Here is a 14,672-nt window from a genome sequence, read left to right as displayed (position 1 = left end):
AAGACCTCAGGATCGAGGGTGGGTTTTTTCAGAAGATGTTTTATCACAGCTACTTTAAATGACTGCGGTACATAACCTGTTAATAAAGACATATTGATCATATCTAGTAATGAAGTGTTAACCACAGATAACGCTTCTTTAAGTAGCCTCGTTGGGATGGGGTCTAATAGACAGGTAGATGGCTTTGCTGAAGAGACCTTTAGCATTAATTGTTGAAGGTCTATAGGAAAAAAGCAGTCTAAGTATATGTCAGGTCCTGTCGTTCTTTCTAGCACTCCTGCATTCAAAGGTGAACCGTTAGAAGTTAATGGCAAAAGGTGATGAATTCCATCCCTAATTGTTATAATTTTATCATTAAAGAAACTCATGAAGTCGTCACTACTCAGAGCTATAGGAATAGATGGCTCAGTAGAGCTGTGGCTGTCAGTCAGCCTGGCAACAGTGCTGAAAAGAAACCTTGGGTTGTTCTTATTTTCTTCTATCAATGATGAGTAATAGTCTGATCTGGTATTTCTGAGGGCCTTCCTATATGTTTTCAAACTGTCTTGCCAATCTAAACGAGATTCTTCCAATTTGGTGGAACGCCATTTACTTTCAAGTTTTCGTGAGATTTGTTTTAATTTGCGAGTTTGGGAGTTATACCAAGGTGCTAGTTTCCTTTGCTTCATCATCTTCTTTTTGAGGGGAGCAACAGAGTCTAAAGTCGTCCGTAGGCAGGCCATAGCAAATTATCAATTTGGGAGGGACTAAAGTTAACATAAAGGTCCTCTGTTATATTAAAGCACGACATTGAGTTAAATGCTGTTGGAATATTTTCCTTAAATTTAGCTATAGCACTGTCAGATAGGCATCTAGTGTAGAAGGTTTTATTTAATTTCGTATAGTCGGGTAATAAGAATTCGAAAGTTATTAAAAAATGGTCTGATAATAAGGAATTCTGTGGAAATACTATTAAATTTCAGAATACAGGCCTGGCGCTCGGTAAACAACAACGAATATAATTGGCTGTAATGTTTTCCATATCGGAAGTTGAAGATTAAGAACAAGACTTTCAAACGAGTTATAATTAAGTTTAGGTTTAGGATTAATTAACAGGTTTGAGTCAAATATGGCTGCAACTCCCCCTCCTCGGCCTGAGCCTCTAGGAATTTCAGTATTAATATGATTGGGAGGAGTGGCTTCATTTAGACATATAACATATTCTTCATGTCCCAGCCATGTTTCAGTAAGACAGAATAGATCAATTTGATTATCTGATATCAAATTGTTTACCAATATTGCTTTAGAAGACAGAGATCTAATATTTGGGAGGGACTAAAGTTAACATAATATATATATATAACATAATATACTAAAGATCTAATATATCAGACACTTCATCCCTTCCTCGATTTCTCATAGGATTTTTGAACCATTCTTTGTCTGGCCCCTCACCTGAGACCACTTTGCCTTGGGAGACCCTACCAGGAGCACAAAGCTCCAGACAACACAGCCCTCAGGTTCATAGGGACACACAAACCTCTCCACCACAATAAGGTGATGGTTCCCGGAGAAGTCTATCGTTGCAGTGGTTGTTTTAATTCCAATTAGGTTGTTATGTATAGCACCTTGTTGGTTCACGTTTGATTTTACCGATCTCAGTCGGGGGACAGACACCGTAGTTATGGGATTATGAATGGGTGGCTGCTCCAAAGGAAGCACAGAGGAGTGTGTAGCGCTGTACCTGTGATTACTGATATTATTGATTCTTATTGGAATGATATAGCTGGTCTGTGGGTTAGCAGAGTTATTTGTAAAGGAGTGAGAGCTTATGGGAGAGTCTGACTGGGAAGTGTGCTTGTGCGTGTGTTTACAGGGTGCAAACAGTCAATCAAAGATCTTGGTCTGCACGGCGTGCCGCAGATTCTCACATAGCATCTGGTGGCCGCGTCTATTGGGATGAATCCCATCCCTGCTGAACAGGGAGCCACGTTCCCAAAACAGATTAAAATTGTCAATAAAACCTATCATGTGGATGTTGCATGTATGCTGGAGCCAGGTGTTGAGTAGTCTGCTAAAAAGGCATACTCCAGATGGTGGACCCAAAATAAAAATCTTCTTCCCAGTGCTTTTTAAAGCTTCAATGAGAGTACCAAAGTCTTTCTTTGTTCGCTCACTCTGCTGATAGGACATGTCGTTATGTCCACAATGGACCATGGTGAGGGTATCAGGTCCACAGCTTTAGCCAGGATGTCTGCAACTTTGGCTCCAGGAAAGCAGTGTGTGACAGCATTAAAAAAACGTATATCCCGGGTGATGGAGTCACCAATAATTATTGTGGTTGGGGGGAAGAGCGGACGAGGAGTGGGGGGTGTGTGAATGGCCGGTGGCAGGAACAAAACAGCCAGTATCGGTTTCAGATGGACAAGGAAAAGAAGAAGAATATTGCTTACCATTCGGTGGGGGAGATTGTTTTTGAGGAACGTTGTCATTTGGCTGGTTCAGGCAAGGGAGGCCATCGGACCGTCTAACTACCGCATCCCTCAGAAGTTTTCGCCGCGAGGCAGCGGTCCTCTCCTGTGACGACAGCTGGTCTGTCGGCTTTGAAGCGGGGGGAGCCCGGGTAACCACATCGGCCGTTACCGGGGGAACATTCGGCTTCGACAGGGCATCGAAGCGACTGGAGAGGCTGAGGGCAGGAGGCGATGGAGCCCTACCCGAGGCTCTCTTTCGGCCGCAAACCACTTTAGTCCAGGATGGCCTGATGGTCAGTGTCGAGCAAGAAGATGGATGTGGGCAGGCGCATGGGTCCCAAAGCGCTGTATCCTGGAAAGCCGCCGAGAGAGTTGTGATTTGGAGCGATTGATTTTGAGTAACGTCCAGGTAGGCGGTTAACAAGGCATCTTTGGTTTTTAAGTCCTCTGAGAGCCGACGAACTTCTTCCCTAAGGTCAGAAATTTCTTTGTTTGCATTTTTAAGCAACGAGGAAATCATGTGGGGAAATGGGGACTCGCCAGGTGTGGAGGTAGCCATGGAGCTGGCGTTAGCCTGAAGCTAATGTTTACTACTCGTAGAAAATGTGCGGTCCTCCACGCACAGGTACGTAGATTTGCGTAGATGCTGGCTCTTTCTAGAGACTAAAGGCTACCATGGGGCTAATGAGAAACAAAAAACTAAGCAACTAGTACAACATTTTTCTCGAAATAATACTGTTTTCCTCCGTCTGTCTTCTCTCCCTCCACACTCTCACACTGCGTTACCTTCCGGTTCCGGTTGGTTATTTTAATTTTTTTTTCATAGATCAATGCTATTGGTCACCCTTTACGCCTGTTTGCCTCAGTGTAGTGGAAGTATAAAGTAGAATAAATACTCAAGTAATGTACTGTAAGTAATGTAATGTCCTTAGTTACATTCCACCCCTGTGTGTATTATATGTCATTCTCTGCTCATGAGTTGAATGGATAAGACATGTAACAACACAGATAGAAAGCAGAGATGCTTCTTTCACATTTATAATACAGGGTTTCTGTGTGTTTACATCAGGATATGGTGTCTAGTGACTTGGAACTTGCTTGCACAAGGATTTACGAAGACCAAGTCATTTGTCATGAAGAAAAGTTCTCTCAGGTCCGATTAACTGGCTGGTCCGAATGAGTTTTGCGCAGTGGAGACAGAAGCTCTCAAGAAGCTGACCTCTGACCAGGGAAGAGTTTCTAGCCAGGGTTTCATACAAGCTAACGGGAAACAACAGAATAAACAAAAGCTCAGAAGACAGTCACTCACAAGACTATGTGAGTAGATTTGCTTTGACCCTATACCGTCTGCTCAAACTACTGAAAAACAAAGGACTTTTGATTAGTTAAGGTGTGAATTCCTGTAGGAGCCGACCTAGGCTCTAGATAAAAGGTCTCACTCACAGTGACCAAAAGTGAAATGCTTTGTTTTAACACGAGGCTAGAGAAAAAAGTCAGAAAGACTTAATTAAATCAGGAGACACTCAAAGTCTGTTGAGCAGGTAAAATGATAGGAACTTAATCAGTGAACAGGAAGACTATTTGGATAAAATGAGACTAAAACTGTTAGGTAATGCATTTTCTTCTACAATATATTAGATCCATTATATTATTTTTTTCTTTACATCTTCAAGCTCCATGTTAAGCTACACCATACAGCACAGCAGGCCCAGTGTGATGAATAAAAATGTAGTACAGAGCCTTAGAGCGCTATGCCGAACGAGCATCACAAGTTTCGTGTTGATTGCATTTACTGTGGCAGAGATATTGCAATTGCAATTTTCCCATTTAAATGCATTGAGTTATTGGCCAAAACAAATAAACGTTGCTTATAACGCCCCCTAAAGGCCAATCTTTGCCAAATTTGGTACAGAGCATCGGAGTGGGATGTTGAACAAAGATCTCAAGTTATTTGCTGATAACATTTAATTTGGCCGAGATACGATATGCTGCCGGTTTTCATTTTCTGGGAAACAATACAGAGAAGCGCCGCCTGCTGCTATGGAGACGTATTACGTTTCGCGCACGCGCAGAGCATACGCTCAAGTCGGCGTCGCCTCAGTGTGTTTTGAGGCATTTTTTTGGACTTCGGGGACCCGACTGATCAGTCCGACTGCCTTTTCTGCCGACGGTCGGCTGTCTGGTTGGTGTGTAACCTCTCTTAGCTTCAGTTAAAAGAGATATTGTCTGTGTAAAACCATTACAGTGTCAATGTCTGACTGCTTCTCTGAACCTTCCAAGGTAATTTACCTATTCCTGCTCCATAAAACAATCCTTAAAACGGTGTGCCATAACAATCCTTGCAGCAGTATCATTTCCATATCTCAATACATGAAAAGTATACAGCCTTCGGTAGGGTATGGCTGTTTGGCAAAGGGAGGTGGAATAAATATGGGATGATACAGCTTGCTATATATACATGAGGTAGGTGGATAGGACAGTACATACAGCATATACAGTGTGCATAGATTTGTATTGACAGTGATGATATTTATATGATTAAAAAAAGTGTGTGTATTTAAAATAACACTATAGTTATACACTATAAAATGTATAACTTATCCAAGCTGGAACTTGAAAACGCCTTCCCAATATCTTGTGAAACCTCGTGTCTGATGACTAAATGGTGGCCAACAACAAAAACCCAATACCAGCCGAGTTTTATAATTTAGCACCTGGAATTTGACCTGTATGTATTCAAGCATTTGTAAGCAGTAACATGTCACAGACAGGTGTGCAATTGGAAGGATACTCCAAACTAAATTATATTTGGTGTGTTCAAAAACTGCTGTCGAATGCGTCCCTGCAGGAAATGCCAGTTTACAGTGAATAAGGTCTGTTGGTCAGACAGAAGAGCTTGATGTAACAGTAGCAGCAGAATAGCTCAACATACCTTCAAAAGGTACTTTATTAAATGCTCTTGGGGAAATTCAATGAAAAGAAGTAGGCGTGAGTAAAGTATCACTGAATGGAATTACTTGAAAACAAATGGCCTAAAACCAATCACATGACATTGTTGACCACTTGGAGGTGACCGAGCCAAATGCAAAAAATGTTGTTCAAGTGTAAATTTTGTTTAAAAAGATGCAATGGCCTGCTTGCCTTAGCTATAGAAAGGAATATTTTTCTTTCTTAGTACACAATCACTGCTTTACATAAACACTAAGAAAGCCATATTTCAGAAAAAGAAATATGGCTTTATGAAAATGAAATGCAATAAGAATTAGGTCTGGGTATGGGTAGTCAACCAAAATAGGGAGCAGTCATGTAGTTATGGTATTTTATGATATTAGTCTGTCCTGTATTGTTTTCTTTGTAGGCAGTTTTCTTGTTGAGTTCTTCATTTTGCGTTTTAATGTATGTACCTATTGTAAAGGCCCATCTAGGGACAGGCATTGCAAATAAGATTAGGGTTTAAATGCTGTGGTTTGACGAATTGGTTTATGCTTCATACTTGTCGCTATACAAATAAACATTCAAATCAAAAAAAGTACTCAATAGTATGGGAACTTCTCTAGTCAAACAATACAATACAATTTGTATGGTTTTGCTCGCAGCCAATCCCCGCAAGCGTTCTTCACTTTAATGCGACGTGTGATTGGCCCACTACTGCAGCAGCTATGACTCATACAGTCTGTGGTCTGGTGAAGTCGAGCACATTTGAATACTTTCAAATATGTATTTTTGTAAAAATCATTTGGATGGGGTTGGAGTGGTGGTGGTATTTTATGCGACTGAATACTTCCATTCACATGATGGGTATTGAATGAAGTAGAAGAAAATGTACCAAATGAAGTACTCTATTGGTAACAGTATCACTTTAATAATACCCAGCACTAATAAGCATCTTCTAAAACAATAATAGTGGACTGAATGCTGCAGTAACCTGTCGTTTTAAAGATCCCCTCCACTCAAAATGTGTTGTCCTTATGTTTATGTTGCCTAAAATATCTAACTTTGACTTTACTGACTTGTATCTGTGCAACGTTTGTCACTAGAGAGGTGTTTTCACATTCCTCTCCCGAAGGGGGAGATGTCTGTGCACTTCCCAGAAATCTGAGATTTAAACGTACACCGGATAAGCTAGACTTCCCAGACTTCCCAGGCTATTTTGCAGCGGCACCAAACCAGAGCACGTTTTTCTCCCATCCCGGAATGCTGCGTGGACTAGCCAGACCTTCCTCCGCAGCGCTGCGGAGGAAGGTCTGGCAATGCGAGACTAGTGTCTGACTGATGCCGGGTTCACACAGGAGGCCCAAAGTATCGCTGCAGATCACGAGCCACCCGCGGAGCTTCGCCACGCTTCTGCATCCTATCCATCCTGTCTAAACCCGGCGTGAATCTCTTCGATGTTTCCAGCCATCTTGATGCGAGCTGCTCTTTCACTGGTGAACATAGCATAAGTAGCGGAGCAGAGATGCTTCTTTCACATTTATAATACAGGGTTTCTGTGTGTTTACATCAGGATATGGTGTCTAGTGACTTGGAACTTGCTTGCACAAGGATTTACGAAGACCAAGTCATTTGTCATGAAGAAAAGTTCTCTCAGGTCCGATTAAGTGGCTGGTCCGAATGAGTTTTATTCACTGCGCAGTCGAGACAGAAGCTCTCAAGAAGCTGACCTCTGACCAGGGAAGAGTTTCTAGCCAGGGTTTCATACAAGCTAACGGGAAACAACAGAATAAACAAAAGCTCAGAAGACAGTCACTCACAAGACTATGTGAGTAGATTTGCTTTGACCCTATACCGTCTGCTCAAACTACTGAAAAACAGATCACGAGCCACCCGCGGAGCTTCGCCACGCTTCTGCATCCTATCCATCCTGTCTAAACCCGGCGTGAATCTCTTCGATGTTTCCAGCCATCTTGATGCGAGCTGCTCTTTCACTGGTGAACATAGCATAAGTAGCGGTAGTGGGCAAGGACAGATCCAGAAATGTTCAACGAGAAAGAGTAGATGTGCTTCCAGCTCCTTTTCAGAGTTTTTATTTTACTTTTTATGTGGAAAAACCATGTTAAACAAAATATCAACCATAATTTATTGAAAAAAATTCTGGTACAGGATATAAAATCCTCTATTCCAGACTCAAGCAACACAAAACAAATATGTACAGTACTGCTCATAAGTATTCATACCCATGCTAAAGAGAGGAATACAAAAATCATCTTTTGGAAATTGATCTTAATGCCTTAATTAAAAAAATGAGGAAAAATCCAACCTTTTAAGGACACCAATTTTTTGTGAATGAATAATGTACTGTAAATAAATAAATGTTGTTCCTTAAAATACAGGGGCCATAATTATACATACCCCTATGTTAAATTTCCATAGAGGCAGACAGTTTATTTTTAAAGGCCAGTTATTTCATGGATCCAGGATACTATGCATCCTGATAAAGTTCCCTTGGCCTTTGGAATTAAAATAGCCCCCCCACATCATCACATACCCTTCACCATACCTAGAGATTGGCATGTTTTTATTTCAGTTAGCCTAATAGCTAACTGAGATAAGATCCATATCAATGCAAATCAAACCAGCTATTAGGCTAACTGAAATAAAACCATGCCAATCTCTAGGTATGGTGAAGGGTATGTGATGATGTGGGGGGGCTATTTCTAATTCCAAAGGCCAAGGGAACTTTCATCAGGATGCTAGTATCCTGGATCCATGAAATAACTGGCCTTTAAAATAAACTGTCTGCCTCTATATAATAGAGAAATTATTGACAAAAGTATGTGCTAAATAAGTCAACAGCTCCTACACATGATAATGGCTATTTTTTGTACAGTTCCCATAGAAGGGGAGAAAATGATTTTAGCCTGTATTAACTGTATGATTAGTATTAACATATTATTTTATGAGTAGCCTAAGCAGGAAAGATAGACAGAAATAAATGATATTCTGAGAACATCTGCAACAATAACCGCGTAGTTTCCTCGGGGCAGAGGAGAAAAAGGAGGGAACACTATCATTCACCCAGGGGGGAAATGAATGGAAGTCTCCGTGCTGAAATGTCTGAAATTACTTCAACACTTGTAAAGCTGGCGCGCCACAACGGTTGTTTCCACTGGAGTCATGTTTGGACTGCACACTCACAATGGAGCAAGTGGACGACGGTGACAACACGAAGAGAAGGTTGCACAAGAGTGTACACATGCTAAGAGCTTTGCCCACACGTCTCCTGCCCTGTCGCCATTTTCCCCAGCTAAAATACAAAAGACTTGGTTGGGGGAGCACACACCCCTCTCCCAATCTTCTGCACAAGCCACATTCTCTTTTGTCACTCGTGTTAAAGGCGCAAAATGGGATTGTGTTTATGCTATCCACAATGCTCGAACGTGTCAAAATGTAGCATTTAGTGGGAAATACAAGCATTTCAGAGCGAGCTGGAAGGCAGGCAGATTAAATGACAATTCTGCCTGCCTGCCTGCCTTGTTAGCAGATGGCTGCACAGAAAGACAAATAGCTCGCCATTTCTGTTGACTGACGTGTGACGTATCCACACAGGTAAGAGTACAGATTTCAAATCGTGTTGCTGACCACCGAGTCGTCCAATCAGCGGGCAGCGGGGGCGGGGTATAGCCCCGTCAATCATGCAGGAACTATAACGGTTTGAATAGGGAGGGAGGGGGAGAATCCAATCCGGTTTGAGCTAGTTCTTCTTCCAATGGAACATTAACGTCTCGCTGCGCTGTATTAGACTGGACTGGTACAGCTTTATCCAGAATATACTGTATTTTCTCTTGTATCGAGTAACATTTAGCTCTGTTTTCTTTTACACAAACCAACCATGCCTAAAAGGAGCAAAGTGAGTAGACCAACGTCTTTTATGCATTCAGTAATACAGCATTTATAACCCCCAATTGCAATTTGTAAGATGGGCTTGTTACAGCTTGCGGTCAGAGTTGTTAAAATGTTGCTGCAAATGTCCGTTTTCTGTTCCGGGTGAATGTCAACAATGTAGCGGCTTGCAGCCAGGAGTTTAGTTGTTATGTAGCGTCTGTTTTGATTGTCTCAAGTGGCTGATTCTCGGTCATATCTCTCGTGTAGTGATTATCTTTGTGCCTGGGGTTTTCCGCAAATGGTGACATGTAGGCTACAAATGCAATCGTGTTTTAAATAGACTACATTTAGGCTATTTGCAGTGTAGGACAAAGCAGGGTCGTTTTCTCTGACGATGGATTGCTTTTTCTGCAGAGAAAGTTGGCGGCATATTGATTGTTTCCTACGGGGGTCGTCACGCTGGATACTAAAGTTTCCCTGAGAGAAAAATGGGACCGACATTGAAAACGTTATATTATTACAGCTATTCTACGGGAGTTTGGCTTTAATGTTAAGGTTGTTATTTTTGTGTGAGCACCAATACTTGTTTACGGCTTTCTTGTGTAACAAAACCCTTTTTTTATGTAATGTTATGCCAATAATGCGAACGTCTCTGCTTCATAAACCTAGCGTGCATGTGTTTTTTTTTTTTTTTGTTCATGCATGGCCGCCTTTATTTTCACCGCGGAAAAATGCATTTCTTGGAAGGCGTTCGTCGTGTTATCGGAGTGTCTCTCTTTGTATTGTCGGCTCAGGCCAGTGGTAGGTTATGCAATGGTGAGCCTCCGTCAGCAAAGCGCTGCTCTTGTTGCTGGGGGGTTCTAGTAGATTCTGCTACCAGATTGACAGAGTCGCTGAGCATCTCGGAGTGACTCTTTTCAAATTCATGGCGGGAACGCTCACTACACCGCTCGGTTTTTTTCCGTACACTGGCAATCCCATTTATTACCAATGAATGGATGTGTCGCGAGGAGGCGGAGTCCGCCCCCTCCTCCACCGGAGTTCTACAGTAGACTGGGAGAGCACGAGCACATGACGCTGCTTATGGTTTAAATTATCTCTACACGTATGTTATTCCAGACGCCTTTCGTAGCCAAGGCAGGTCAAAGGACACTTCCCTTCTTCTTTTATTGTTTGGGTGTAGACAAATGTTCCGCTCAAAAATGTTCTTTTTGTGATATGTTGCTAAGTAATGTCCCTAGTTGATATAGGATATTAGATATGTAAACATTCTGATTGAGAAGTGAGTCTTTGACGGGGACTGATTTTTTTTCTTTTCTTCTTTCTTTTCTTTCTCCATCGTTCAAGATTTTAAAACAAATCTCAGCCAATCACAGCGCTTGCTCTAAACTAAATCATGTATGCAGCTGGATGTGTAGCCATAGGCTAATGTTTAGTCTGGAAACGCCCACTTTTGAGTTACATAATAACTAATACTTAAAGCCCACACATTAAAACGCAGACAATGTCCTTAACCTGATATTCTCCTTTCTCTCTCTCTCTCTCTCTCTCTCACAGACAGGAGAAGAATCAGCGGTAAGGAAAGATTCAACATATATTCATATTTGTAACATATCTGTGTTTTATTCATTTATAAAATAAGGAGACAGTTAGTCTGTTCACCCACCAGGGGTCAGTAACACCCCATCAGTGAGAGACATATTGGCTGATATGTTAAAAGTAATCACCCTGTTTCACTCTCTCTGCAGCCCAAGAGGAGATCTGTAAGGTTAAGCGATGTAAGTAGAGCCGAGCCCAGAGCGTGCCAGACAATATGCATGCTGTAAACTGCATTCTTAGTGCTGACTATGCCTTTTTTTTTTTGTCCCCACAGAGACCTGCAACTGCAAAGGCAGAGGCCAAACCTAAGCCAAAGGTGAGACCTTGTTTTGATTACTTGTGATCAGACTGTCAACGTGTCGACTGAGGGACTAACGTGGTTAATATTTTTTGTTTGGCAGAAGGCACCTGCTAAGCCCAAGAAAGCAAAGGAGGTGGAGAAGGCCAAGCCTGAAGAGAAAGCACCAGAGGCCCCCGCTGAGAATGGCGAAGCCAAAGCCGAGGAAGAGGTAAGGCTCACGGTATCAGATGTATAAACGTGCAAAATAAAGCTCAACTCCTCGGTGATTCAGCTTTGACACTATCACATTTGTTTTCCCAGGCACCAGCTACAGACGCAGCTGAAGAAAAAGATGAGGCAGCAGAATAACATCTCTCCAACCACATCTTTTACCAGTGCTCCCTGTACCTCTTTTCTTGTACAATTCAGGGGAATATTTTTATCAACTATTTTCTAAATACAGGTTTTTTAGTAGTTTGATTGTAGAGAACACTTTTTTTTAATGAAAAAAAAACAAAAGAAGTCATTTTGGAGTCGGGAATTTCGTCACATCCCACAATTTTGCATCGCCATAAAAGTTGCGGTCATTGTTGTTACTGTCGGTGGATTTCATTTCAGTTTTAAATGTGAAGGAGGGGAGGGTGCGGGACAGGTTACCGTGTCGACGCGCAAGCACAACGTTCACAGGAGCTGGGGCAACAACCGGAAGAGCTTGTCTGCGTGGACTACATTCCATATGCTTTATAAGGGACAGTGTATGTAATCTGTGCCGGGGTGGGGATGGACAAAGTCACAGGGCAACTCATTGTTTTATTGTTTATAATGAAGAACAGTGTTTTAGAATGTTTGTAAGCTTTGTTCCTGTATGTTAACTCTTGTACTCATGCCGTTTTTCTTAATGAATCTGATCAATAAAGCTAAAATCCCTATTACTGGAGCTCTCCTTATTAGAGCTGTGCGTCGCTAGTTTGGTTGTGTCTCTGTTCTGTGATAGCATTGCAATAACTTTGTAAAGCTGCTGTGAAAAGGGTTTTCAATCTATATGCAGTGTGTAGTGGTACATTGTAAGGATGGTAAAAATGGAATTTGTTTTCGTAGCCAAGCTAATGGGGTGTGTAATCATGAAATAAAAAGAAACCTGTTGAGACTGGCTTCTTAAAGGCCAACAAACAAACTGTACATTTATTTGAGATGTCAAATGCATACCAGCAGTAGCAATATTCATGTGGGGTTTTAGATCTCTGTATCAAGTACAAGTGTGCAGTTCCTTATTTGTTTATAGATGTATCTGTGTAATGATTGTCATCAACGAACCAATAAAACTCTGTTGGTAGTTGTTACAGCACGCCGTTTCATTCTGAAAAAGTTGCTTAAGTATTAAGGTTGCTGATACAAGACTGTAGAAGCATTAACTTAAATAAGGCAAAGCTTGAAGGTGTTCCATTGTTCTAAAAACGTTAGAAGGCATACAAATAATTTGCAGAGGCTTTGGGGGGGGGGGAAGACTGATATACTGCCATAAAGTGTTATATTTATTAATAGTGGTATTATATATATATAAAAAAAAAATGTTTTACGCACTGGTAGCGGATCTATACTTTGTATCGGCTGATATGCAAGTTCAGGTATCGGAATTGGTATTGGGAAGGAAAAAATTGTATTGTAACATCTCTAATAATGTGTATTATATATATATATATATTATAAAAAGACCAAAATTAAGGCCATTTTGGTTAAGGGGCCCAAAGTACAACACACCGGAGGATGTTAGTATAACATTTCATTCATTGGCACATATAGTCTAAGCCTTTGTTTTGATGCCAGTCCATGGTGTGGCACTTTCAGAGGACTAAAACATAATCAGAAGCATGATTTTAAACAAACACGTGAATTATTTAACTATTCCTGTAAACCCCTTATAATGTCCCTGTCATTTATTAAGCCATTCTTAATGGTTTTGAGGCTTTTACAACCGATCCCAATAAAAACATGAAAGAATAGTTTCAGCACCATGGACAGCTTCTCATTGGACCGTTGCTCTATCAACAGCATTGCCTTTTATTGTATTTGTCCTCATATCGAGATGCATTTACGTCTCTTTTTTTTTTTTTTTTTTTAAAGTATATTTAGCCTCTGTGTTGGTAAACAAACCGATATGATGCCGTGCGCCCTGACGTATCGCCGATGTAATAGCGGTAGCACGTTGTCTTCCGGCTCTGCTGTGATTGGTTTGCAGAGAACGTAGGAGATTCTTTCCACCGTTTTTCTTCTTCCCGGTGAAGCTGTCGGACGGTTTCGCGTTTTCACGCAGCACTCAAACACGGAACACCTTACTTAAACCACTTGCACACAGAACTAAAATGACTGCCTGTAACCTGTAACTACAGCTAATGAAAAAACGCCATGAAGAGATCCCTTCCTAATGCGGTTATATTTTAAGTAATGGGGGATCAAATGCCCACTTCTGAGGTTCAACTGAAGCTATTATGAGGATTCAGCAGTGTGAGTCAGACTCTCTCCCACAGTTACAGACTTTCCATTAAACGTCCGTCTTTGTGCAGCAGTGTTTCCCCGCTGAGCTGCAGTGAAGGCAGAATAACACAAAGACAAACCTTTGTAGTAACAATACTGTAACTTTGTAAGATACTCATGATTTATATAACTCCTAATCCTAACCAATTTGTGCACATAAGGGCTGGATTTTGTCCCGCATCGCTTACGTTGGAATTGAATGAAAAAGGAATCTTTTCACTTCCTGCCATGGGAACATCGTTTTGAGAAAAAAAAAAAAAAGTGCAGCTATCATTTAGGCATAGGTGTGGCATGAGCAGACATTCTTCTTCCAGCTGTGGGAATGTTTATGCATACTTAGTGCACAGAGCTTTTTTAGAATTGGCCTAAGCAAGGGACACAATCTCACAGTAAGGATGCCGCTGGTAAGTTTAACTACTGCCAGTTTATTAGATGTCCTTAACCCTTCAAGTCCATTTTACAATCCCAGTAGTTGGAGTTGACAAAACTCCGATTTTTGAGATGAGAACGTTAATACACAATCTAGTGTTGTAATGTCTGTACACAACTACAGTGGCAGTGACAGAACACCTGTAGCACAGGTTTGACGTTAATCAATCCTTAAAAACATCTCTGATCACAAAAGCTGACAAAGCCAGTGGTGGAAGTATTCAGATCCTTTACTTAAGCAAAAGTACTAATACCACACTGTAAAAAACGGTTACAAGTCCTGCATTAAAGTGCTCATATTATGCTTTTTGGCTTTTTCCCCTTTCCTTTATTGTGTTCTATATCTTTTTTGTGCACGTTATAGGTTTACAAAGTGAAAAAGCCCAAAGTCCCCCCCAAAGGGACTTACCATCTCCAACAGAAAACACTGTTCACAAACTGCTCCAAACAGCTCTATTGTAGTCCAGCCTTTACTTCAGAGACAAACGTGGTCACTTTGGAACACACGTTATAATGCTCGCCTAGCTGCTAGCGTGGCATGCCCTCATATTCTGCAA

The 14,672-nt window shown here is 41.3% G+C and overlaps 1 protein-coding gene across 1 annotated transcript; it reads left to right on the top strand.

Annotated features, from left to right (window-relative positions):
• The first annotated feature begins 9,124 nt into the window (after positions 1–9,124).
• Positions 9,125–12,494, top strand: hmgn1b (high mobility group nucleosome binding domain 1b). The gene is made up of 6 exons (XM_078265399.1): positions 9,125–9,300; positions 10,833–10,850; positions 11,024–11,053; positions 11,149–11,190; positions 11,276–11,383; positions 11,476–12,494. Exons 1-6 carry the CDS (start codon positions 9,283–9,285, stop codon positions 11,521–11,523), a joined length of 264 nt encoding a protein of 87 aa, XP_078121525.1. The 5' UTR covers positions 9,125–9,282; the 3' UTR covers positions 11,524–12,494.
• The last annotated feature ends 2,178 nt before the right edge of the window (positions 12,495–14,672 follow it).

This window comes from Sander vitreus, chromosome 13, assembly GCF_031162955.1.
Source record: "Sander vitreus isolate 19-12246 chromosome 13, sanVit1, whole genome shotgun sequence".
In the NCBI taxonomy this organism is placed as follows: domain Eukaryota; kingdom Metazoa; phylum Chordata; class Actinopteri; order Perciformes; family Percidae; genus Sander; species Sander vitreus.
The sequence above is the reverse complement of the archived record's forward strand: the minus strand, read 5'-3'. Positions and strand labels throughout refer to the sequence as shown.